Source organism: Orcinus orca, chromosome 21 (assembly GCF_937001465.1).
Source record: "Orcinus orca chromosome 21, mOrcOrc1.1, whole genome shotgun sequence".
Classification (NCBI taxonomy): domain Eukaryota; kingdom Metazoa; phylum Chordata; class Mammalia; order Artiodactyla; family Delphinidae; genus Orcinus; species Orcinus orca.
In genome coordinates, this window is record NC_064579.1 from 15,227,114 (window position 1) to 15,253,278 (window position 26,165).

General features: G+C 37.0%; 1 protein-coding gene across 1 annotated transcript in view; it reads right to left on the reverse strand.

The window, feature by feature from the left end:
- The window catches only part of SGCZ (sarcoglycan zeta), a 331,450-nt gene that overhangs the window by 34,735 nt on the left and 270,550 nt on the right, over positions 1–26,165 (reverse strand). Inside the window, exon 4 of the mRNA XM_004277165.3 lies at positions 14,397–14,519. Coding sequence (XP_004277213.2) covers positions 14,397–14,519 — 123 coding nt within the window. The remainder of the gene's footprint in view (positions 1–14,396; positions 14,520–26,165) is intronic.

Sequence of the window (26,165 nt, forward strand, 5' to 3'; positions counted from 1 at the left end):
CTACAATCATTTTTTCAAAAAAAAAAAAAACTTGTGTGTTCAAAAGATGCTAATTCTATAAATGGCTTTATGGACCTGAGCCACAGAGTTAATATATATAAATCAGCATCTGAACGCAACTAGGACTTCTAACACAGTACCTTATTAAACACAGTTGAGTTAGACTTTCCTTCTTATCTCAATATAGCTAAGTGATTCTAAAATATCAGAGGGACTTCCCTGGCGGTCCAGTGGTTAAGATTCTGCTCTTTCAACGCAGGGGGGTGCGGGTTTGATCCCTGATCAGGGAGCTAACGATCCCCCATGCCTAGGGGTCAAAAAACCAAAACATAATATAGAAGCAATATTGTAACAAACAATAAAGTCTTCAAAATGGTTCACATCGGGCTTCCCTGGTGGCGCAGTGGTTGAGAGTCCGCCTGCCGATGCAGGGGACATGGGTTCGTGCCCCAGTCCGGGAAGATCCCACGTGCCGCAAAGAGGCTGGGCCCATGAGCCATGGCCGCTGAGCCTGCGCGTCCGGAGCCTGTGCTACGCAACGGGAGAGGTCACAACAGTGAGAGGCCCGCGTACCGCAAAAAAAAAAAAAAAAAAAAAAGGTTCACATCAAAAAATATTTTAAAAAAATAAATGAAACATCAGAGTTTAACCTGTCATTTTCTGAGTGTCTGTGCAGTTGTGGACAAAGTCATAATTTGGAATTTTCATTTGGCAACCTGCCTTAAAACATGTTTCCACTCTTTTAGTAATAATCGTTTTATAAACATTGAGGTGAAAAATGCAAGTATCAAAAAGTCTATCCTCCAATAACAGGATAATGTGGCATTCATAGATAGAGACCAGTTGGGAAACAGCTAGGAAGAAAGCACTTGCTAATGCCGAAACAAACTCCCTTCCATCCTTTTGTTCCTATGAGTTTTTTTTTTTTTTTTAACCTCTTATTGTTCCACATGCTCCTGTGAATTTTATGTTATCACCTGCCATGTAATTCATTGTGTGCCAATAGGGAAACAAAGAGAGCTCATTTATCTGTGTTTGTTTTCTATTCACAAGAGGTTAGGTAGCATTACTTTTTTAACATCTTTATTGGAGTATAATTGCTTTACAATGTTGTGTTAGTTTCTGCTGTATAACAAAGTGAATGAGCTATAGTATATGAATATCCCCATATCTCCTTCCCCTTGTGTCTCCCTCCCACCCTCCCTATCCCACCACTTTAGGTGGTCACAAAGCACAGAGCTGATCTCCCTGTGCTATCCCGGCTGCTATCCCAGCTGATCTCCCTGCTGCTTCCTACTAGCTATCTGCTTTACATTTGATAGTGTATATATGTAAATGCCACTCTCTCACTTCCTCTCATCTTACCCTTCCCCCTCCCCGTGTCCTCAAGTCCATTCACTACCTCTGCGTCTTTATTCCTGTCCTGCCCCTAGGTTCTTCAGAACCTTTTTTTTTTTTTTTAGATTCCATATATATGTGTTAGCATACAGTATTTGTTTTTCTCTTTCTGACTTACTTCACTCTGCGTGAGAGATTCTAGGTCCATCCACCTGATTACAAATAAATCAATTTCGTTTCTTCTTATGGCTGAGTAATATTCCATTGTATATGTGTAACACATTTTTTTTTTTTTTTTTTTTTTTTTTTTGTGGTATGTGGGCCTCTCACTGTTGTGGCCTCTGCCATTGCGAAGCACAGTCTCCGGACGCACAGGCTCAGCGGCCATGGCTCGTGGGCCCAGCCGCTCTGCGGCATGTGGGATCCTCCCGGACCGGGGCATGAACCCGTGTCCCCTGCATCGGCAGGCGGACTCTCAACCACTGAGCCACCAGGGAAGCCCTACCACATCTTTATCCATTCATCTGTCGTTGGACACTTAGGTTGCTTCCATGTCCTGGCTATTGTAAATAGTGCTGCAATGAACATTGTGGTACATGACTCTTCTTGAATTATGGTTTTCTCAGGGTATATGCCCAGTAGTGGGACTGCTGGGTCATATGGTAGTTCTATTTGTAGTTTTTTAAGGGACCTCCATACTGTTCTCCATAGTGGCTGTATCAATTTACATTCCCACCAACAGTGCAAGAGGGTTCCCTTTTCTCCACACCTCCAGCATTTATTGTTTGTAGATTTTTTGACGATGGTCATTCTGACTGCTGTGAGGTGATACCTCATCGTAGTTTTGAACTGCATTTCTTTAATGATTAGTGATGTTGAGCATCCTTTCATGTGTTTGTTGGCAATCTGTATATATTCTTTGGAGAAATGTCTGTTTAGGTCTTCTGCGCATTTTTGGATTGGGTTGTTTGTTTTTTTGATATTGAACTGCATGAGCTGCTTGTATATTTTGGAGATTAATCCTTTGTCAGTTGCTTCATTTGCAAATATTTTCTCCCATTCTGAGGTTGTCTTTTTGTCTTGTTTATGGTTTCCTTTGCTGTGCCAAAGCTTTTAAGTTTCATTAGGTCCCACTTGTTTATTTTTGTTTTTATTTCCATTTCTCTAGGAGGTGGGTCAAAAAGGATCTTGCTGCGATGAACGTCACAGAGTGTTCTGCCTATGTTTTGCTCTAAGAGTTTTATAGTGTCTGGCCTTACATTTAGGTCTTTAATCCATTTTGAATTTATTTTTGTGTATGGTGTTAGGGAGTGTTCTAATTTCATTCTTTTACATGTATCTGTCCAGTTTTCCCAGCACTGCTAATCGAAGAGGCTGTCTTTTCTCCATTGTATATTCTTGCCTCCTTTATCAAAGATAAGGTGACCATATGTGCGTGGGTTACTCTCTGGGCTTTCTATCCTATTGCATTGATCTACATTTCTGTTTTTGTGCCAGTACCATACTGTCTCGATTACTGTAACTTTGTATTTTATAGTCTGAAGTCAGGGAGCATGATTCCTCCAGCTCAGTTTTTCTTTCTCAAGATTGCTTTTGGCTATTCAGGGTCTTTTGTGTTTACATACAAATTGTGAATTTTTTTGTTCTAGTTCTGTGAAAAATGCCATTGGTAGTTTGATAGGGATTGCATTGAATCTGTATATTGTTTTGGGTAGGATAGTCATTTTCACTATGTTGACTCTTCCAATCCAAGAACATGGTATATCTCTCCATCTGTTTGTATCATCTTTAATTTCTTTCATCAGTGTCTTATAATTTTCCACATACAGGTCTTTTATCTCCTTAGGCAGGTTTATTCCTAGGTATTTCATTCTTTTTGTTGCAGTGGTAAATGGGAGTGTTTCCTTAATTTCTCTTTCAGATATTTCACCTTAGCATATAGGAATGCAAGAGATTCCTGTGCATTAATTTGTATCCTGCTACTTTACCAAATTCATTGATTAGCTCTAGTAGTTTTCTGGTAGCATCTTTAGGATTCTCTATGTATAGTTTCATATAATCTGCAAACAGTGACAGTTTTACTTCTTCTTTTCTGACTTGGAGTCCTTTTATTTCTTTTTCTTCTCTGATTGCTGTGGCTAAAACTTCCAAAACTATGTTGAATAATAGTGGTGAAAGTGGGCAACCTTGGCTTGCTCTTGATCTTAGTGGAAATGGTTTCAGTTTTTCACGATTGAGAATGATGTTGGCTGTGGGTTTGTCATATATGGCCTTTATTATGTTGAGGTAAGTTCCCTCTATGCCTACTTTCTGGAGGGTTTTTATCATAAATGGGTGTTGAATTTTGTGGAAAGCTTTTTCTCCATCTATTGAGATGATCATATGGTTTTTCTCCTTCAGTTTGTTAATATGGTGTATCACATTGATTGATTTGTGTAAATTGAAGAATCCTTGCATTCCTGGGGTAAACCCCACTTGAGCATGGTATATGATCCTTTTAATGTGCTGTTGGATTCTGTTTGCTACAATTTTGTTCATGATTTTTGCATCTGTGTTCATCAGTGATATTGGCCTGTAGTTATCTTTTCTGTGACATCTTTGTCTGGTTTTGGTATCAGGGTGATGGTGGCCACGTAGAATGAGTTTGGGAGTGTTCCTCCCTCTGCTGTATTTTGGAAGAGTTTGAGAAGGATAGGTGTTAGCTCTTCTCTAAATGTTTGATAGATTTTGCCTGTGAATCCATCTAGTCCTGAGCTTTTGTTTGTTGGAAGATTTCTAATCACAGTTTCAATTTCAGTGCTTGTGATTGGTCTGTTCATATTTTCTATTTCTTCCTGGTTCGGCCTTGGAAGGTTGTGCTTTTCTAAGAATTTGTCCATTTCTTCCAGGTTGTCCATTTTATTGGCATATAGTTGCTTGTAGTAATCTCTCATGATCCTTTGTAGTTCTGCAGTGTCAGTTGTCACTTCTCCTTTTCATTTCTAATTCAGTTGATTTGAATCCTCCTGGTTTTTCTTGATGAGTCTGGCTAATGGTTTATCAATTTTGTTTAACATCTCAAAGAAACAGCTTTTAGTTTTATTGATCTTTGCTATTGTTTTCTTCATTTCTTTTCCATTTATTTTTTTTTTAAAGTAATTTTAATTAATTAATTTATTTTTGGCTGCGTTGGGTCTTCGTTGCTGCGCAAAGGCTTTCTCTAGTTGGGGCGAGCTTGGGGTATTCTTCTTTGCAGTGCGTGGGCTTCTCGTTGCGGTGGCTTCTCTTGCTGTGGAGCACGGGCTCTAGGCACGTGGCCTTCAGTAGTTGTGGCATGCAAGCTCTAGAGCACAGGCTCAGTAGTTGTGGTGCCTGGGCTTAGTTGCTTCATAGCATGTGGGATCTTCCTGGACCAGGGCTCGAACCCACGTCCCCTGCATTGGCAGGTAGATTCTTAACCACTGCGCCACCAGGGAAGCCCTTATTTATTTATTTCTCATCTGATTTTTATGATTTCTTTCCTTCTGCTAAATTTGGGGGGTTTTTTGTTCTTCTTTCTCTAATTGTTTTAGGTGTAAGCTGCGGTTGTTTATTTGAGATATTTCTTGTTTCTTGAGGCAGGATTTTATTGCTGTAAACTTCCCTCTTCGAACTGCTTTTGCTGCATCCCACAGGTTTTGGGTTGTAGTGTTTTCATTGTCATTTGTTTCTAGGTATGTTTTGATTTCCTCTTTGATTTCTTCAGTGATCTCTTGGTTATTTAGTAGTGTATTGTTTAGCTTCCATGTGTTTGTATTTTTAAAAGTTTTTTTCCTGTAATTGATATCTAGTCTCATAGTGTTGTGGTCGGAAAAGATACTTGATACAATTTCAATTTTCTTAAATTTACCAAGGCTTGATTTCTGACCCAAGATATGATCTATCCTGCAGAATGTTCCATGAGCAGTTGAGAAGAAAGTGTATTCTGTTGTTTTTGGATGGAATGTCCTATAAATATCAATTAAGTCCATTTGGTTTAATGTATCATTTAAAGCTTGTGTTTCCTTGTTTATTTTCATTTTGGATGATCTGTCCATTGGTGAAAGTGGGATGTTAAAGTCCCCTACTATGATTGTGCTACAGTCGATTTCCCCTGTTATGGTTGTTAGCTTTGCCTTATGTATTTAGGTGCTCCTATGTTGGGTGCATAAATATTACAATTGTTATACCTTCTTCTTAGATTGATCCCTTGATAATTATGTAGTGTCCTTCTTTGTCTCTTGTAATAGTCTTTGTTTTAAAGTCTATTTTTTCTGATATGAGAATTGTTACTCCAGCTTTCTTCTGATTTCCATTTGCATGGGATATCTTTTTCCATCCCTTCACTTTCATTCTGTATGTGTCCCTAGGTCTGAAGTGGGTCTCTTGTAGACAGCATATATACGGGTCTTGTTTTTCTATCCATTCAGCCTGTCTGTGTCTTTTGGTTGGAGCACTTAATCTGTTTACATTTAAGGTAATTACTGATGTGTATGTTCCTGTTACCGTTTTCTTAATTGTTTTGGGTTTGCTTTTGTAAGTCTTTTCCTTCTCTTGTATTTCCAGCCTAGAGAAGTTCCTTTAGCATTTGTTGTAAAGCTGGTTTCGTGGTGCTGAATTCTCTTAGTTTTTGCTTGTCTGTAAAGGTTTTAACTTCTCCGTCGAATCTGAATGAGATCCTTGCTGGGTAGAGTAATCTTGGTTGTAGGTTTTCCTCTTTCATCACTTTAAATATATTCTGCCACTCCCTTCTGGCTTGCAGAGTTTCTTCTGAAAGATTAGCTGTTAACCTTATGGGGATTCCTTTGTATGTTATTTGTTGCTTTTCCCTTGCTGCTTTTAATTTTTATTCTTTGTATGTAATTTTTGATAGTTTGATTAATAAGTGTCTTGGCGTGTTTCTCCTTGGATTTATCCTGTATGGGACTTTCTGTGCTTCCTGGACTTGATTGACTGTTTCCTTTCCCATGTTAGGGAAGTTTTCAACTATAATTTCTTCAAATATTTTCTCAGTCCCTTTCTTTTTCTCTTCTTCTTCTGGAAGCCCCTATAATTCTAATGTTGGTGCATTTAATGTTGTCCCAGAGGTCTCTGAGACTGTCCTCAATTCTTTTCATTCTTTTTTCTTTATTCTGCTCTGTGGTAGTTATTTATACTATTTTATCTTCTAGCTCACTTATCCGATCTTCTGCTTCAGTTATTCTGCTATTGATTCCTTCTAGAGAAGTTTTAATTTCATATATTGTGTTGCTCATCATTGTTTGTATGCTCTTTAGTTCTTCTAGGTCCTTGTTAAATGTTTCTTGTGTTTTCTTCATTCTGCTTCCAAGATTTTGTATGATCTTTAGTATGATTACTCTGAATTCTTTTTCAGGTAGACTGCCTATTTCCTCTTCATTTGTTTGGTCTGGTGGGCTTTTACTTTGTTCCTTCATCTGCTGTGTATTTCTCTGTCTTCTAATTTTTCTTAACTTACTGTGTTTGTTGTCTCCTTTTTGCAGTCTGCAGGTTCATAGTTCTCGTTGTTTTTGGTGTGTCCCCAGTGGGTAAGGTTGGTTCTGTGGGTTGTGTAGCCTTCCTGGTGGAGGGCACTGGTGCCTGTGTTCTGGTGGATGAGGCTGGATCTTGTCCTTCTGATGGGCAGGACCGCATCTGGTGGTGTGTTTTGGGGTGTCTGTGAACTTAGTATGATTTTAGGTAGCCTTTCTGCTAATGGGTGGGGTTGTGTTCCTGTCTTGCTAGTTGTTCATCATGGGGTGTCCAGCACTGGAGCTTGCTGGTCATTGAGTGGAGCTGGGTCCTAGCACTGAGACAGAGATCTGTGGGACAACTCTCGCCAATTGGTATTATGTGGGGCTGGGAGGTCTCTGGTGTCCAATGTCCTGAACTTGGCTCTCCCACCTCAGAGGCTCAGGCCTGACACCTGGCCGGAGCACCAAGACCCTGTCAGCCACATGGCTTACATGTAAATGGGTTACATTCTCCAAACCAAAGGCACAGGGTCACTGGCCTTCTGCACTCAGCTCAGTCCTCCAGCCGAGCATTGTCTTCTGGGCCTTTTCCATATGGAGAGCCTGCTTTGGATCCAGGTCCAGCTGCATTCCCTAGCATCTAGAAGAAGCAGCTGATGCCCCCATCCTCCCTTATCCCTGCCACAACTTGTCACGATCCTGGAGTGCCTCCATTTGTGAATTTATAATCATTTCAGAATAAAAGTTGACAGTTACTCTTTGGTTGGCAATTTCCCTCCTAAAGTCAGAATTTTGGGGCTTCAACCTGAGCACTTACCTTGACACTTAAGCCTATTCAAAACGTGTTCCTGAGGACAGTTTTGAACTTGCCAAAAAGTGATCTCCGGCCTACCTGTGAGCATGCATGGGAGGTTTAAAAGAATTGGAGTTATCTAATCAGGCCAGTGAAATCAGGATTGAGACTCTATTTCAGTGATAAAATGATGTATCCTACAGAGTAAGGTGACCAGAAGTTTGACACGTCCACTGAGAAAGGAACAAAACGAGAAGTGAAATGGACTGAATCTGCAGGATTCCCTTTCAATCAATAATACAGAAGGCCTGTCTTTCACTCACTCAACAGGGACTACAGTCTTCCACTGTTTGCAATCCAACTACCTTAGAATCCTACTTCTGGTTTGGTTTTATCAATTTGACAATTGATATTCAAGGGGACTAGGCTAAGGGACCACATAGTCATTGATGTGTCTAGATTCTCTGAGATTGACCATTGTATTAAAGCCACATCATCAAATAGCTACAAACCTACCCTATGTAATTATATATCCCTGTATGAAGATCTTACAGCATTGAAAGTTAATATTATATACTTCATTTTTTCCATATTTAATAAAATAATTTACCATATTGCTATGGACTGAATTTTGTCTCTTCAAAATAAATGTGTGGTGGCTATCTCTCCCAGTGTAATGGTATTTGCAGACAGAGCCTTTGGGAGAAAATCAGATTTAGATGAGGGAGATGGTGGGATGCTCATTATAGGATTAGTGACCTTATAAGAAGAGTCAGAGACACCAGGGCTCGCTCTCTCTCTGCCTTGTGAGGACACATTGAGAAGGCAACTATCTGCAAGCCAGGAAGAATGCTCTAACCAGAACCCAACCATCCTGTCACCTTGATCTTGGACTTCCAGACTCCAGAACTGTGAGAAAAATTAATATCTATTTTTTTAAGCCAGTCAGTTTATGATATTTTATTACAGCAGCGTGAGTTGACTAAGACATATGTGGAGAATATTTTTCTATACTCTGAGAAACGTTATCTGTGGTTTATTAATTACATTGTTCAAATTTATATTTTATTGTTTGAAACAATGTCAAGCCTGAAGAAAAGTCATGAGTATAATTTAAAAAAGAAAACAAAAAACTCTTGTATACCCCTTGTTCTGGAGCCCCATTCAAGTTTTGCTAAATGTGATTGGCTTTAAAAACAAATCCACAAATTCTTTGAAACTCATAAAGGGAAAGCGGGTCCTCTTTTATGACTTTCTTCACATTTCTATTGCACCAATTATATTTTCAAGAAGTTTTGCTTTAACAAAATTAGGAAACATTTAAGTCAGAACTCAGAGAAATAAAATAAGTCACAAAGACTGTCAGTAAGGTGCTCAGAGGAAGCAGCTATTTTCTGACGATGGCATAGTTCATTATTAATACACTTCAAAACCTGCAATCAATTTTCACCCAGAAATTTGGGGGCCAGAGTGGTACTCATCTTTAACATCTCTAAAAGCTTTATCCTCTGTAAGTTTAAAAAACTAGAGACAGTAACCATGCAGATGTGCTTTTGAAGCATTTCCTCAGGCTCGCTGGGGTGGGAGGAAAGGAGGAGGAGGACTAATTTAAAAAAACAACTAGAAAATTGAGTTGAGTGATTTACTCAAGTCTACAGACTTGAAATGCCACACCGAAGAAAATGAAGTGATTGCACCTCCCTTTCCTCAGCACCTCATCTCATCACATTTCTTCAGGTGCCGTTCAGACCAGCAGCTCCATCCTGCTGGCTGAGTGTTACCATGTTCTTAGCATTTGGACAGCCTGGAGGAACAACAGTCCTATGTAATAGAAAGGTTGATTCCAAAGCTCACCCCATCACAATGTCCCAATTTAACAGACAAGAAGAAGGATGTAGAAGACTAACTAATAAAGACAAACCAGAAAATACTGATTTCAACCCAGAAACATAGTGTTTAATTTAAAGGCAGCTCTTTGGAAAACTCTTTCTTCTGTTGTCAAATAAGCATTGGAACCTATCTTTCCAATCATTCAATTAGAACAGAGACAAAGGAATGACACTCTTGGCTTTCAAGCAAACACTAGGGCACAGGGTGGATGCATGATTCGGATTCACTATTCTTTCAAATTGACAGTTTTAATTTCTACTGCCTGATAAAAAAGAGCCATCCTTTCTTCTCATACACTGAGCCATTTTCTACTTTTCTCTCAAAGGCAAAACAGAGAGATCTAACTCCAACTAATGGCTTTTAATTTAACGTGAAAGTATCCTAAAGGACTAAAGTCTTTCACTTTATAAAGTCAAATGACCTGCACTTTGTTTTCTAAGTTAATAGACTACTTGGAATAAAAGTGAAAGTACAAATCACAGTTGATTGATTCTGCCTGAAAGCACTAAATTTAAGAGTCTTCTGCGTGTAAGGGTTCATATATTTTATTTATTGACCTGGTCTCAAAAGATAATTGCATTAAGTAGTATCTTTGACCAATATTAGGGAATACAAAGGAAAATAAAGTTGTCAAGTATGCATATGAGAGCTAAAGTGTAAAACTCCCATATATTCAATGATATAGACAGGGTAAGTTAAGGTCAAATAAGTATATTCAAATTAAAATTTAAGCAAAGTACTACAGAGCAAGTCAAGTAATATCAAGAGTAAAAACGTTAAAAATTGAAAGCATGTGACTGACTGATTGCTGAACATGCCGATGGGGTAATGAGGGCTGGTGGTATTCAGGTAACTACCTGCCACTTTACTTCCACCCTCCTGCACCCTGAAAGTATTTAAATGCATCAAGTACATCCCTGCTATGCTCCAAGTAGAGTAAATTTGAGTATCCGGAGCCACACTAGATCTACAAATAATTTTAGTCATAAGTGATTTTGCCTCAGCTGGATAGACACACTTATTATCTAAATAAATTCAACTACTTCTGCCACCTGGAAAGAGAAGTCCATGTACGAAATGCCATTTTTCTTAAAATATAAATTAGAAAGATTCCATTTTAATCCCTATGGATATTGCTTAAATGGAAAATTTCTGTGTCACAAATTTAAAATTCTAGAATCAACCTCACACAGATCTCTTGTCACATGCAACTTTGAAGTCTTGTCAGCACTGCTACCTAATTTACATGAAATACCTTGGAGTCACTGTTTCTTTGTAGTATAGTTTGTTAAATATTTAAGCACTGCTTTAAAGTACATATGAGGTTACTAATCAATTCCAGTGCCCTTAAATTGCATGCTACGTTATGCACAATTTTCTCCTCTAAGCATGTGAAATTCTAAATTATATTTGCCATTGATAATTTTATTTTCCTTTATTTTAGAAGTATTGCAGGAAAGAATAAAGCTACTATAAAGTTCCTATGCTGTATTCTGGTAATGGAGTAAGGACCTCACAGGAATTTGAGAATGAGTGTGTATGTGTGTATGTTTGTGTCTTTGTCTGTGGGTCTATCTGGGTTCTTCTGTGAGAAACAGAAGTGTGACTGGATACTGAGGGGAATTTTAATCATATTAAAGTACTCCCCTAGGACTTCCCTGGTGGTGCTGTGGTTGAGAATCCACCTGCCAATGCAGGGGACACAGGTTTGAGCCCTGGTCCGGGAAGATCCCACATGCCGCTGAGCAATTAAGCCCGTATGCCATAACTACTGAGCCTGCGAGCCACAACTACTGAGCCTGTGTGCCACAGCTACTGAAGCCTGCGTGCCTAGAGCCCGTGCTCCACAGCAAGAGAAGCCACCGCAATGAGAGGCCTGTGTGCCACAATGAAGAGTAGCCCCCGCTCACCACAACTAGAGAAAGCCCATGCTCAGCAACAAAGATCCAAGGCAGCCAAAAATAAATAAATAGATAAATAAATGTATTTAAAAAATAAAAATAAAATAAAGTATTCCCTAACTTAGCATTATTTATGAAAGATGTGGCCCTTGCATACCCGCAGCAGGTTAAAAGCCAGGGTTACTTGTTATAGACACTCTCATTATTCCCTCCTGTGTGACGCTTCCATCCTTTACAAAAATCTGCCTGGATTCTGTAATTATGAACTCAAAATTGTATTAGTTTATTATTTAGGATCTTCTGGAGTCATATGATACATAAACATATTGTAAAACTGATTAATTTTTTGAGATAATTGGAAAATATAGATTAAACAAGAGTATTATGAAAAATAAACTCAAAGCTGTGTGTATATGTTTGAGACAGAGAAAGAAATGGAAAAACAGAGCTAGAGTGAGATATATGTGTTTATCCATCTATACATCATACAATATACCATGCATACATCACACACATACAAAGAGGAGAAAGAGAGAAAGAATGAATAATAGGTCAGCAGAGATGACTGCCCTAAGACAGTTAACTGAAGAGCAAAAAATCCTTAGATTTTTTAGGGAACACTTTTTCCTCTGACTTAATAGCCCAATTAACAATTCAAAGATGGCAACCAGGCTACCAAGAAAAAGAGGAAATGAATGTGAGTATCCATCTACCTCCAAGAAAAATTATAAAAACTAGTTATTGGGTCTAATTTTGTGAAGACAGTGCTTCACTGCAATAGTTATGAGAAAAATCAAGGTAATATAAAGATCAGAGAAAGTTAGAATTCCATGAGATCATAAAAGCCGTCAAGAGCTCCAGAACTGCCCTTCACTTATGAATACAAAGTACCCAATGCAAACATCTGAAATGGATGAAATAATTTTTGGTTACGTGTGTAATATCCTAAAAGCTATGAGGATTATTTTGGTATCAAAGCTGATAACTGCAGGCACTACCAAGGTTTAAAGATTGTTAAATATTAAAATCACATCTGCCCAATCCCTGTGAGTGCGTTTTTACTCTGGTTCCTGACTTTCTCACCAACTAGCAACTCAGACATTAGCATCAAGGGCCCTAAAGTCAATGTCCTTTCTGATTTGTTTGTGCTCTTTGCCAAGGAAAATCCTCATGATTTTTTTAAAATAAATTTATTTTATCTATTTATTTATTTTTGGCTGTGTTGCGTCTTTGTTGCTGTGCGCAGGCTTTCTCTAGTTGCAGCGAGCAGGGGCTACTTTTTGTTGTGGTGTGCGGGCTTCTCATTGTGGTGGCTTCTCTTGCTGCGGAGCATGGGCTCTGGGTGCACGGGCTTCCGTAGCTGTGGCACGCGGGCTCAGTAGTTGTGGCTCAGGGGCTCTAGGGTGCAGGCTCAGTAGTTGTGGTGCACGGGCTTAGTTGCTCCGCGGCATGTGGGATCTTCCCAGACCAGGGCTTGAACGTGTGTCCCCTGCACTGGCAGGTGGATTCTTAACCACTGCACGACCAGGGAAGCTCTCCTCATGATTTTTTAATTAAAAAAATGTTTTTGGCTCCCTGACTGCCAACTCAAGACTTAGGAAGGCCAATGTTTATCCCATGTACATGTTTACTCCTGACCTTTTTAAGGAGTCTTAAGAAAGAAAGAGAAATGAGGCTGATGGGCGGTCCTGGGAACCAGCCCAAGCACTAACCCAATGGTGCAGGCTCCAGCTACTCATCAGAAAACTCACGAAAGAAAGAAGGGAGGCCCTCGGGGACAATAAGGATGGTGGTGGTAGATTGTGAGCCAGACCAGAGATGCCCAGTGAAGATCCCCATTCTACAATCTTTGTTGAATTTCATTGCTATTTAATAGTGTATCTTTCTTGAAATCCACGCAGACCCTGGTGTCTGGGGTATTGGCAATATCAGTATTATCTTTATTAATAAAAACAAAAAGCTAACCTTTACAATGTCTTCATTACGTGCCCAAAACATTCTAAAAACACACATGCACACACAGGCATGTGCGCACGATCATTTCAATCATTTAGATGAAGGAAAATAGACGGCATAGATTTACTCAAATTATTGAATGGTGGAGGCAGAATTTAACCCAAACAGCCCAAGAGCTGAGGTCATTTACCACGCAGACTGCTCTCACACGGCCCACAGGCGCTGTTCTACCCAGATATGATAGATATCCCATGAACTGTCCCCAAACTCAAATTTGGGAAACGCTAAGCCAAACATATTTAATTTTTTTAATATAGGCCTCTTTGTCTTTTAAAAACATTTTATCAAAATAATATGTGTTGTGGTTGTAAATCAAATTATTCAAAAGCGATTGTACTCAAAATGCTTAAAATAGTATCAATAAAATCCTTCCCCATTCCCAATCGTGCTTTTAACTTTCTGTTATTTTGCTCTTGTTGTTGCTTTTTCATTTCAGTTGGTGGTTGACACTAATGGCCCTAATATTAGAATAATGACTTTAATAATGTCTCAGTAATAGGTGATTAGCGCTATTTCTTGATTTATATACTTTTGAAGATAATTATGAGCCCTAAAGAACAGGAATTTAATTTACTTAAAACCTTCCCCTTACTTCATTCTAAAGTTGATGTTTTAGTTCTTCTTTTGCATATCTTTTACTGTTGAGTAACACCTCTAAATTGTATTTATCTATCACCTTGAGTAATCTTTAATCACTGTTTGCACCCCACCTTTTCTTCCACCATCCACACTCAGTTTCCTCCACCTAACCCTGCCTGAGACGTGCAGCTTTGCTTTTATATCGTTAAGGCTAATATTTATGGTGTCTTCTGCAACCACGACCAGAGCTTTCTGTTTATGACTACTGGAAAATCAAATGATGTGATATCATGATATTATGCAAGACTCAATTTCAGGCGTGGGGACCATAGATATAAAAAAGTAGTTTCTTGTTCAGTTGCGTATTCTTTCAAGAAGTAAACAATGTTCCAAGACCTCCATCTACAGTACCTGTAACTTTCAGCTTTTCAGCCCCAATGGTAATCCCATCTTCATCTGCAGAAAACAGCACCCTGCCATCTTCACTTGCTCTCACTTCAAATCTTTTACACTGAGCTTCCACAGCATCAGCTCCTATGGTCAGAGGAAAGGTTTAAAAATGAATCTGGTATCCAGGAAACCATTAACATGTATTTTTTTTTAAAAAAAGAAGAGAAATATATATATTATTTAATCTCTACAGTATGTTTTATACCTAAATTCATATTTTAAAATTACCATCCTTTTCAGGAGGCTATCTAATTTGGTAAGGTATTGCTGGGCTAGGTTGGTTGGGTACACATCTGACCTCTAAATCCTGACATAGTCCTGACAAGGTCTGTGGGTTTAGCCAGTTAGAAAATCTCTGCATATACACAAGGGAGACAATGTCTGCTTTGTTCCTGGTGGCAGCCTGAAGACTTGGCATTTTACCTGGCATGTGCTGGATGCTTCATAAGGACTTGTGGACTGAAGGATTCTTGTGTTTTCTCTCTGCAAGTAGACAATAGTGCCCACACTTGCTACATCACAAGGTACTTATAAAGCATTATTCAGTTGTGAACCTTTAGTTACTCTACACTTCATAGATTTAATACTGCAATTTGTTCACTCTTTATTACTACTGAATGTGAATCAATTTTAGATTCAATATCGCAAATGTATATCTATATATACATACATAACATATATATTTAGTGTTCTCCAATGTATCTTCTAATCAATAATTTTCTTTATTAAAATACTTTAAAGAACTACAATTACATCATGCAATTGAAATCTATTTTCAATTTATTGGACAATTTTGCACATTGATTCATCCACAATCCACAAAGCCAGCTCCCATATGTGGAAAACATAATTAATTTGAGAGTGAGCAGGGCTTCAGCAAGAAGATCAAACGGGTCAGGGGCTGAGCAACTGCTATTTCCATAACAGTGATTTCTTTCTTTTGGCGTAATGCATTTGGCATATGGATCTGTATCTTCCCCTCCTGTTAAGATGTGGAGCATCCCTCTGCTGCTATCTACATCAGAAGCTCCTGGCAAGTACAATGTGGTCCACTCAGGGACCTGGGCATAGCACCCTTTGTGCATATTTCTTTTCATTTCTCTCTACATATGCTATGGACTGAATATTTGTGTATGCCCTAAATTCATATGTTGAAATCCTAATTCATAATGTGATGGTGTTAGGATATGGGGTCTTTGGAAGGTAATTAGGTCATGAGAATGGAGCCCTCCTGAATGAGATTGGTGCCCTTATAAAAAGACACAAATATGTCTGATTTCTCTCTCTATGCAGTCTATGGAGTGAGGACACAGGGAGAAGCTGGCTGTCTGTAAGCCAGGAAGCAGCCTCTCACCAGACACTGGATTTGCTGACACCTTGATCTTGGACTTCCAGCCTCCACAACTGTGAGAAATAAAAATCTGTTTTTCAGCCACCCAGTCTATGGTATTTTGTTACAGCAATCCAAATGGAGTAAGACAATGTACTACCATTTTTTGTTAGCTATATGACCCCCAGGAATTCAAAACAGGAGATTATATTTGTATTCCAAAACGCCCTCTAAATTTAAAACTGTGTCTAGTTTCTAGTAGGCTTTTAGTAGGAGAATGTTGTAGAGGTGAATGAGTGCAAGACTTAACTTTCTTCCCATTTCCTTAGTCCTCAACCCCACCTCAGCCCTACTCTCAACCCTAGTCCATGGGTTTTAGTACTTACACTTTAGTAACTTACACCTCCCCATAATCATAGCTCCTGAGGAGTACTTAATAAGAGGAAGACATTATTCCAAACTGGTAATATGTGGGATCATTTCTCTGAAAACAAGAAATTTTTCTTATATTCTGAAACAACATATATGTTTTCAGGTCCACAAAGAAAATGTGAAAACCTCCAATGAGAACAATGCTAAATACTTAAAAACTGGTGTTAACCATGCAAGCTATCAAGTTCAAAACAGCATAAATTGTATTTTAAAGTCTGTTTTTTTAAGCAAATAACTTTCCTTCTGGGATTTAATGGTAATATTGGAGAAACCATGGAAGACCTATCATTCCTGGTCACAGTCATTGCATTTGATCTTGCAAACATTATTTCAGCAGCCTGTGTTCAGTTGATTTTGTTTTCCTCTCATCATGGCCTAACTTTCCTGTATTGAGCTTTTAATCTTTGAACCATAAGAACTCAAATGGATGATGTTCAAAAAGCCATGTTTGAGGCCACATGTGTTGATAAAAGTGATTTCTGAGTGTTGAGGCTTCTGTGTTTCAATCTATCTTCAGGGCACTGAGGCATACCTTAAATATGAACTGCCAAAAAGATATTACAGATACTATACACGTAAAACTTAACATGTACACTACCTTGCTTCCTTCAAATATATTTAATTATTGGGTGAATTGATCCACAAAATATATCACTGACTTTAATGACATTGAAGTATACAGATCTCTGTGCTTATAGATACATACATACATACACACTATATACACACACACAGCAGCAAGACTTTTCTTGGCATAATACTTAATGTTGTTATATGGGAGACAATTTATTAACATAAAAATGCTATATTATAAGTCACAGAAACTATTAGAAATATAAGTTAAGTGTCTGGATGTGGCAAAGTAAGCTGAAATCTTAATTCATTGCATTTAAATAAGCAAAAGAAAATAAGCAGATTAGAAAACATTTATGCACCTGGAATAGAAGAGATGCATCTAGGCCATAAATAAATGGATAAAGACTCATCCAATTGAAAAATAGATATATAAATTAACACAGCAGACTACACTCTATTCAACATATTAGTATAAGTACAGAAGGCAAAATTGCAAGCAATTAGCAGTGCATTGATAATAAGTAAATATTTTAAGTCAGAAAATAATTTTGAATGTATTGTGCTTCTGTATATTACCTTTCTGCAAATGGAAAGCACTTAATATATGTAATTGGACATATATTGCATTGTTGTGAATATTTATGTTTAAAATAAATATATTAGGCTATATATATGGAACTGAATTTATTATATCCTAACGTGCTTTGTGTTGTCTTATGCTGTGTTTCAGGTTTCAAGTTAGCATCTCATATTCTCTAGGCTAGATCACCTTAGAAGCCAGTTGTTCAGAGGGGCAGTGATGTCCAGTTTAACCTTATCTCAATGAAAGATGCCTCCAGAGTTGCAGGAAAGCAATATGTCTGAATGTCTCTGGGTAAAGAGCTCTGATTCCTTAGCAAATAGATCATGGGAGACAAGTTATCCTGGAAGCTCTGTATTTTATTAGTCATCTTAAACACCAAATTGCTAACTAAAGTATCAAGACTAAGGGCTTCTTTCAGAATATCTCTGAGAAGTTCATGTCAGCAACTTCAAAAATCAAAGAACGATTAGGTATAGAGCAAGAAAAGAGGGAGATGGATCCAGACGGCAGAGTAAGAGGATGTGGAGTTCATCTCCCCCCACTAACATATCAAAAATACATCTACATGTGGAAAATTTCTCATTGAAAACTAACTGGAAACTGGCAGAAGGACTCCTTTACAACCAAGGCTGTGAGAAAGGTCCACACATAATTGCGCAGGAAGGGAAGAAAAGCGATCAGTTTGGGACCTGTGCTCCCCGGGAGGAGACTCAGAGGAAAGGGAGAATACAAAGGTGAGCACACTGGGGAGTGAGAGGTGAGAGCCACAGACTGGGTGCCTGGGTCCTGGGGTCCTATGTGGGGAAGACCAGCTGCCTTGGCTGGTTGGAGGACCTCTGGGACAGGCAGGAGGGCTGTGGGAAGGATGGACTCTGATGGTGAGGAGTGTGCTCACTGGCTCCCTCTCGAGGCAGGACTGAGAGGGCAGAGAGAGGACTGCTCTGGAGCTGTTGGGTTTCCCATGACCACCTCCGCGTGTGCCCCAGACCGAGCCAGGCAAACACTCTGGCGATGCTGAGCGTATTTTCATGTGCCTGTTGGCCATCTGTATACTGTTGGTGGGAATGTAAACTGGTGCAGCCACTGTGGAAGACAGTATGGACGTTTCTCAAAAAACTAAAACTAGGACTGCCATATGACCAAGCAATTCCACTACTGGGTATATATCCCAAAACACCAAAAACACTAATTCGAAAAGATACATGCACCCCAAGGTTCATAGCAGCATTACTTACAATTGCCAAAACATTATGGAACAACTTAAGTGTCCATCAATGGACGACTGGACAAAGAAGATGTGGGATATTACTCAGCCATAAAAAATAATGAAATTCTGCCATTTGCAACAATGTGAATGGACCTAGGAAATATTATGCTTAGTGAAATAAGTCAGACAGAGAAAGACAAATACTGTATAATATCACTTATATGTGGAATCTAAAAATAAAACAAAGGAATGTATGTAGCAAAACAGAAACGGACTCACAGATATAGAAAGCAAACTAGTGGTTACCAGAGTGGAGAGGGAAATGGGGCAAGATAGACATATGGGATTAAGAGATACAAACTACTATGTATAAAATAGACATGCAACAAGGATATATTATTGTACAGCACAGGGAATCATAGTCATTATCTTGTAACAACTTTCAATAAACTATAATCTGTAAAAATACTGAAACACTATGCTGTACACCTGAAACTAACATAATATTGTAAATTAGCTATACTTAAAAAAGAACAAGAAAAGAGAACTGGCAGGAAAAAAAGAAAATATGTAAGCAAAATAATAGGTTTTTTAAAAGGATTGAAGTGTTCAATACATATCCTAATATTTTCTCTAGTCCATTTAATGTTCTGTATAGATTCTTTAAAAGCAAACAAAACAACAACAATGTTAATTTCTTATTTCCCTCAGAGATGGCTCCACTGCCCTTTTTGGAAGGTTCACATTTCTTACAGTCATATTTAGTGTCCAAATGCATGTTTTGCAGACAAGTAGAGAGGCTCCGTTAATTATGTACTGGCTTTGCATTTTCTATGTTAAATCAGTCGAAGACATGAACTGGAAAGTTTTCTTCAATAAAAAGAAAACAAGGCAAAGATCAAAATGGATATGTCTGGTGTGTTTTCCTCAAGCATAGCAGGGTGAATCCTTTCTTCCTATATAACTCTAATTTTGTATGTCTGTCAATATTTTCAAGGTCTTAAAGAAGAGCATTATTAAAAGATTAGAAATTCCCACAAGAAAAACAAAAACAAGATTCAATACAGTCAACTAAATTCAGTGTTCTGAAATTGCTGATCTAGAATTATCATGGGTCAGGGAAAAAACCAAACCAAGTTTGAAACAAAGTAAGCTGCTTTCATGAAATATAAGTGTAAATAAGCCTGAGGTTTATTTTATTTTACACGATGTGTGTCATTGAAATCTTGCACGTGGAAAGTGCACTCTGAGTGTACGGGGGACAAGAGGAGAAGCAGCAGCAGAATAAAGGGAAGGTCACCAGGGCCAGGCTGGGAAGCTTGTCTCAGAAGAAGGGCTATTGAGCCTTGGGGATCTGCAATCCTCATGGCATCTTGCCAGAGATCAGTCTTTGTTTCTTTCCCCCTACCCTCAGGAACTGCCTTCTGTTTTGGAACTGGAGGAGCAGCCATTCTTCCATCAGCAAATAAGGTAGTTATATTAACTCTGAGGCTATATTCACCTTTGTAGCCCTACCTGGGACTCCCTACAGTCCTGTGTCTAGACCGATGCCTGTGCACAATATTCCTCAATTAAAGTGTGTTTTTAAGTTGAAATGAATTCCATGACTCTCCACCATTTGTTCTTTTGAGCCTTGTGTATCACTTCTTTGCCCATCTATATTATCCCTGCGATCACACACTATCGCTCACCGTCATCCTTTTCTAAAAAGTTATGAAAAACTTATGCATATAATAATTATATAAATAATGTTACCCACCACCCCACTGAATACATATCTACTATTTCCAAAATAGGTGAACCTTTCAGTGTAACCTTTCCTTAATCATATGTCCCTTCGTCCTCAGGGAGCTCCAGATGTCAGCAATGTCCCCAAATGAGTCTTTATCACTCCCATTTTATAACCTTACTACTTATGTATGTATCCATCAAACCTTTTTCTTATTTTTGCAGGTTTTGCACAAGATACACACACACATGCACAGACACACCATTTTATATTATTTGTATTTTTCAGTGACTAGATTTATTTTGTTAAATTGTAGCTCTGGTTTATTCACCTTCACTGCGATATTCTATCGTACGGATATACCACAAATTAGTGATCCATTTTCCATTGAAAATCTTTTAGGTTGTTTCTAGGATATCAGAATCTGTAACAATTATGCTATAAATGTTTTTGTGTAAGGATCCTTCTACACTTGGGCAAACGCGTTCTAGGGCTTTTACTTGGGTGTGGGATGGCTGGACAGCAGAGTGTGTACTTTAATTTTACTAAATAATAAAAAGTTGCTTTCCAAACTGGTTGTATTGATTTACATTCCTAAGGAGAAAGTATGAGTGTTCCTGTAACTCCACATCATTGCAAACACTGAACGTTAAAAGACTTTAATTTTTACCAATCTGCATGTTAAAAGGTATGCCACTATGGTTTAAATTTACAATTCCCTGATTGCTGTTGGAGTAAACATCTTTTTTATGCCATTGCTCCACAGACTCCTTCCTGACAATATACTCCCCATGGGGGCATGGGAGGCCAACTCTTTCTCCAGAAGTGGTTCAGTTCTCATAGGATTTTATTCTCTCAGACCAAAGCAGTTAATCCATACACAAGCACGTGACTCAAATGCTCTCCTGATTTTTGCTCCAAGTTTTGAAAAAGAGGCACATTCTTCTTTGAGATCAGACACTGAGCATGATATAAACTTGAAGCTTTTAGCTGTACTTCCAACATGGAGAAAGTCTGCCTGAGAAATCAGCCAATCAGTGAAAGGGAGAAAAAAAAGAAGAGAAAGAGAAGGACAGAGAGACATTCCTGAAACTACTGCTTAAATAGTCAGATCCAGTCAGAAACGAATGAATCAAGCTCTGAACTTTCCAATTCTAGAAATCAATAAATTACTCACTGACCCCACTCATTCTGAAGAGTTCATAAATTTTGAATTGGGTTTCCTTTAGCTGAATTCTTTTACTCTTTATTTTCTTCTTTAAGTTTCTATGTATTCTCCTTTCCGTCATGTTCATCTTTATTAAACAGAAATTCTGGGAATGTTCCACCTTTTAAGTATCACTGAATTTCCCCACAAAAAATTCATCAGTCTTTAATTAAAAGGAAAAAAATATGCTCTATACCTCTAAATTAAAAAGCATTAATAATATATCAAATGTTACTTCATAACGACAAAAAATTGATTCACCATGAATATTTAGCAATTTAAATTATTATAGATGTAGAAACATGATGTCAAAACAAAGCAACATTTGACAAAACTACAAGAAAAACTAGCCAATTGCAGATTCTTGACAGATTATAAAATCTTTTCTCAGTAACACAGCAAAAAAAATAATAATAATGGGACAATTAAAACATTTTTATCAACGTTGGCATATTGGTCGTGCATTGAATCCTTAATCTAAATACTTTAGGGACTTCCCTGGTGGTCCAGTGATTAAGACTCTGTACTTCCAATGCAGGGGGCATGGGTTTGTTCCCTGGGCAGGGAACTAAGATCTCACGTGATGCACAGTGTGGCCCAAAAAAAAAAAAAAACAACCAAATATATATATGCATATATAAATAAAATAAATACTTTAAAGTGCTCCTTTTCAATTGAATATTTTTTCCATTTTATTGGAATATAATTGTCTACTACATTATATAAGTATAAAGTTTTCAGCAAAATGACTTATATATATTGGGGAATAATTGAATATTTTATTTGACTATTTTATCTCAACCTACTCTATTAAATACCTTAAAAAGTGTATCATTACTCTGGCTTAATGCAAATCTTAACAGATTACAGCATGAAAATTATAGAGATTTTTATCTGACCACATTGCAATCAATCTTAAATAACAAAAGTTAACTGATATATCCCCATATGTTTAGAAATCTTAAAACACACATTAAAATAAGCAATGGGCAAAATTCTAATAATAGTTGAAATTAGAAAGTGTTCCAAACTAAACAATGATTACAATATTATTATCAACACTTGTAAAATACACTAAATCAGTACTTACAACAAAATGTCTAGCCTCACATAGCTATATTGGAAGAGAAGAGATGCTAAAAATTAATGATCAAACATCCCCCTATGCTGAGTAGTAGAAAACAACAGCAGTAAAACAACAACAACAAAAATCCTCAAAATGTAGATGGAAACAAGTAATGAAGGGCAGATATTAATGAAATAGAGTACAAATCTATAATACATTAGATCAATGAGGTCAAAAGTAGATTTATTACAACTAATAAAATAGAACAATTTATGGTGAAATTAATTAATAAAATATTTAAATATAACAATACATATCAGTAATGAAAAGGGACATTACTACAGATATTATAGACGTTCAAATGGTACAAATATTTTATAGCAACATTGTATCAATAAATTTGAAAATCTGTTTGACTTGAAAAAAATGCCTACAAAGTATTACTTACCATATTGACTTAGGAATAAACAGAAAACCTGAGCACTCCCGTTATAATATAGTACAACACAGTACGGAAATTACATAAATAGTTTAAAATCTTTACATATATACACATACAGACATGCACACACACACACACACACACACACACAGAAATCCTAGTCTGTGCTACTCAGGAAAGAATTAACTTGAATACAAATTACAACTCTTAATGAGAACAGAATAATACGAAACACTCCCCAACTGATTTCATGAAGCTAGCATAATTCTGACACGAAAACCTTACAGAGATAGCACACTGAGTAAAGATTCCAGTATAATTATACTCATAAACAAAAAATCAAAAAGCCTAAGTAACACATTAGCCCACCATGTTTACTCCAGGCATGTAAGAGTGGTTTATATCTGACACTCAGTAAATGTATTTAACTATCTTTGAAGTTTTAAAGAGAAAAGACAGGATTAGCTCATAGAGGTATAAAAATTTTTTGACATAATTCAACATTGTTCATAAGAAAACCATTTACCAAACTTTGTATCCTTTCCTGATAAAGGGATCCATAAAAACATATTAAAACCCTGACACTTAATAATGACGTATTGAAAGCTTTCCTTGTAACATAAGGAAGTAGAAAAGGATACCTACTATTAACAGTTATATTCAACAGTTATATTCATTCTAGATATCATAGCCAGTGGAATACAACTAGAAAATGGTTTGATAATTTATAAGAATTGTAAAGGTAGAAACAAAACTAGATTATTCACTGATGACATAATTCTATACGTAGAAAATCCAAAGAATCCACAAAGATATTCTTAGAATTAGGAAATCAATGTATCAAAGTCTCTGAATGCAAGGTCAATATATAAATATCAATTTTATTTTAGATAATAAAAGGTAAATGATATTATGTATAATAGAATTAGATAAAACTCATCATTTTCAAATAATAAGAATTTATTTAAAGAATAACAAAGAATCTACTGAAAAATAATTAAATGATTAAGAATTTAACATACTGCTTAGATAGTCAAGAATGAGTCTTGATTCCAGGTTTTGGAACCAAGTTTAGTTTTGTATAGTTCAAAGTCTACAGGTTGTCTCCGCTGTTGTATCAGTAGATGATAAATCCTTCTTGCAATAACACTTCTATATTATACGCCCTTGTCCTGGACACAAATTACACACTAAGAAGCATTCATTTACGTTGAAGTGGTATTTAAACCATGTTTTTTTCAGTCTTATATGATCCAAAGTATTAATTATCAATAATTTTAAAGTATTTATTAAATATTCACTATATTTCACAAACTAGGTTAACGCTGAGTATGTGAAAATAAAGAAGAAAAGGGTTTTGTACCCAAGGAGATTATAGTATATTGGAATTGCTAAACAATTATACAAGGCTGATAAACCAAAATCTATATTGATTGTTTGATCAGGTTTATCAGTGTTACTTCCTCATTAGAGGCATCACAATCAATGTACACATCCTCACAGGTACAACTTTAAATAGCTGCTTTAAATAGCATAGCTTTTTAAACTAAAACCACATATTTTAAAAAGAAAATGTTTTTAAAGAGAAGTGCTGTAGATTACAATTTCCCCTGTGTGTGCGTAATCTCTTGTGATTTTGGATCAGTTTACTTGATGATACTACCAGAGCAACATGTGCTCAATAAAAGTATATTTCTAACTTGAAACCACCGGAAAATTCATTAGAGCACAATGAGATTTAGTACTTTCTAAAATAGAGTATCCCACCCTAATGGTTGTATGGCAACAACAACATTATCAGTGTACATGTACGAACTAATACTAAGAGGAAGTAATTTTCTTTTTAATGAGGCTTTATAACATTTAAGTTTCATTTCAATCTATAATATCTAATCAATAGTTTAGTTACACATCCCGACTACAAACATTTTCCACTTCAAATGGTCAATCACATCAGGATTTCATTCTCTCTACTCCACTCTAATTGGTCTTATCAAGATCTGGAATAAACATTTTTCAAAATTTAATAGCCATAGACCTCATCTTACAGGATCTCTCAGTAGCATCTGACTCATTCAACACATTTTTCCTTAAAAGCTTTTTTCATTAGACTTGAGAAACCACACTCTTGGCATTTTTACTAGCTCCCTAGTCATACTTTTCCAGGCTATATCCTTGCTTTCTTCTTTTCTTCCTAGTCTCTAAACATTTACATGTCTCAAGAGGTCAGAATAATGATTCTTTTTTTTTAACATTTTTATTGGAGTATAATTGCTTTACAATGGTGCGTTAGTCTCTGATTTATAACAAAGTGAATCAGTTATACATATACATATATCCCCATATCTCTTCCCTCTTAAACTGTATTCTGTGTGAAAAGTCTCCAGAGCAAAAGAAAAAACCCAAAAAGAACGGAAGGAAATCCTCTCTATTTACTCCTCTCACTTCTCCATGCATCTGGGGGTTCTCATTCGGGATCATGGCTTTAAGTAACATGTATGTGTTGAGTCCAAGATTTCTAACATGTGCACTAATATTTACCTGGAAATCCAAGTTTATATAAACATCTTTTATAGATGTCTACAAGGTACTGAAATATAGTTTGTCTCAATAAGAACTCCTGATTTTCACACACTTGCCAAATTATTTTTTCCTCAGTAATCTCCTTCTCAGTGAATAGGGCCACAATTTACCCCAATCGTTTAGCTCTCTACCTTCAAGGTTTATCTCAGGTCCCACTTCCACTTTTTTTCCTCTGTGCCATTTTTTTTTTCTTCCAAGCCCCTAACTGATACAGAAACCCAAAGAAAGAGGTAAATACATTGAAATATTTATTTTCAAAACAGAATGACAAAAGCAAAGGTAGTGAATAAAGATTGAGTCTTTTAAATTAAATTAAAATTTCTGTTAATTCAGAAACAGCATGTCTCTAACCCATTGCTTTCTTCCAGTTTAATAAAACGGCTGTCTAATGAGTTATTTAAATAAGATAACGGGGTTTTCAGATAAATAAAATAAACAATATCTCTCTAAGATCTACTTTTCCCCTACATTCATCTTTCTAATAACATTCTTACTTTCCTTAGTCTCTGGAAAGATTTCTTGGTATCCTGAATATTTCAAAATATTCAAGAACAATTATAAATAACTAAACTGCC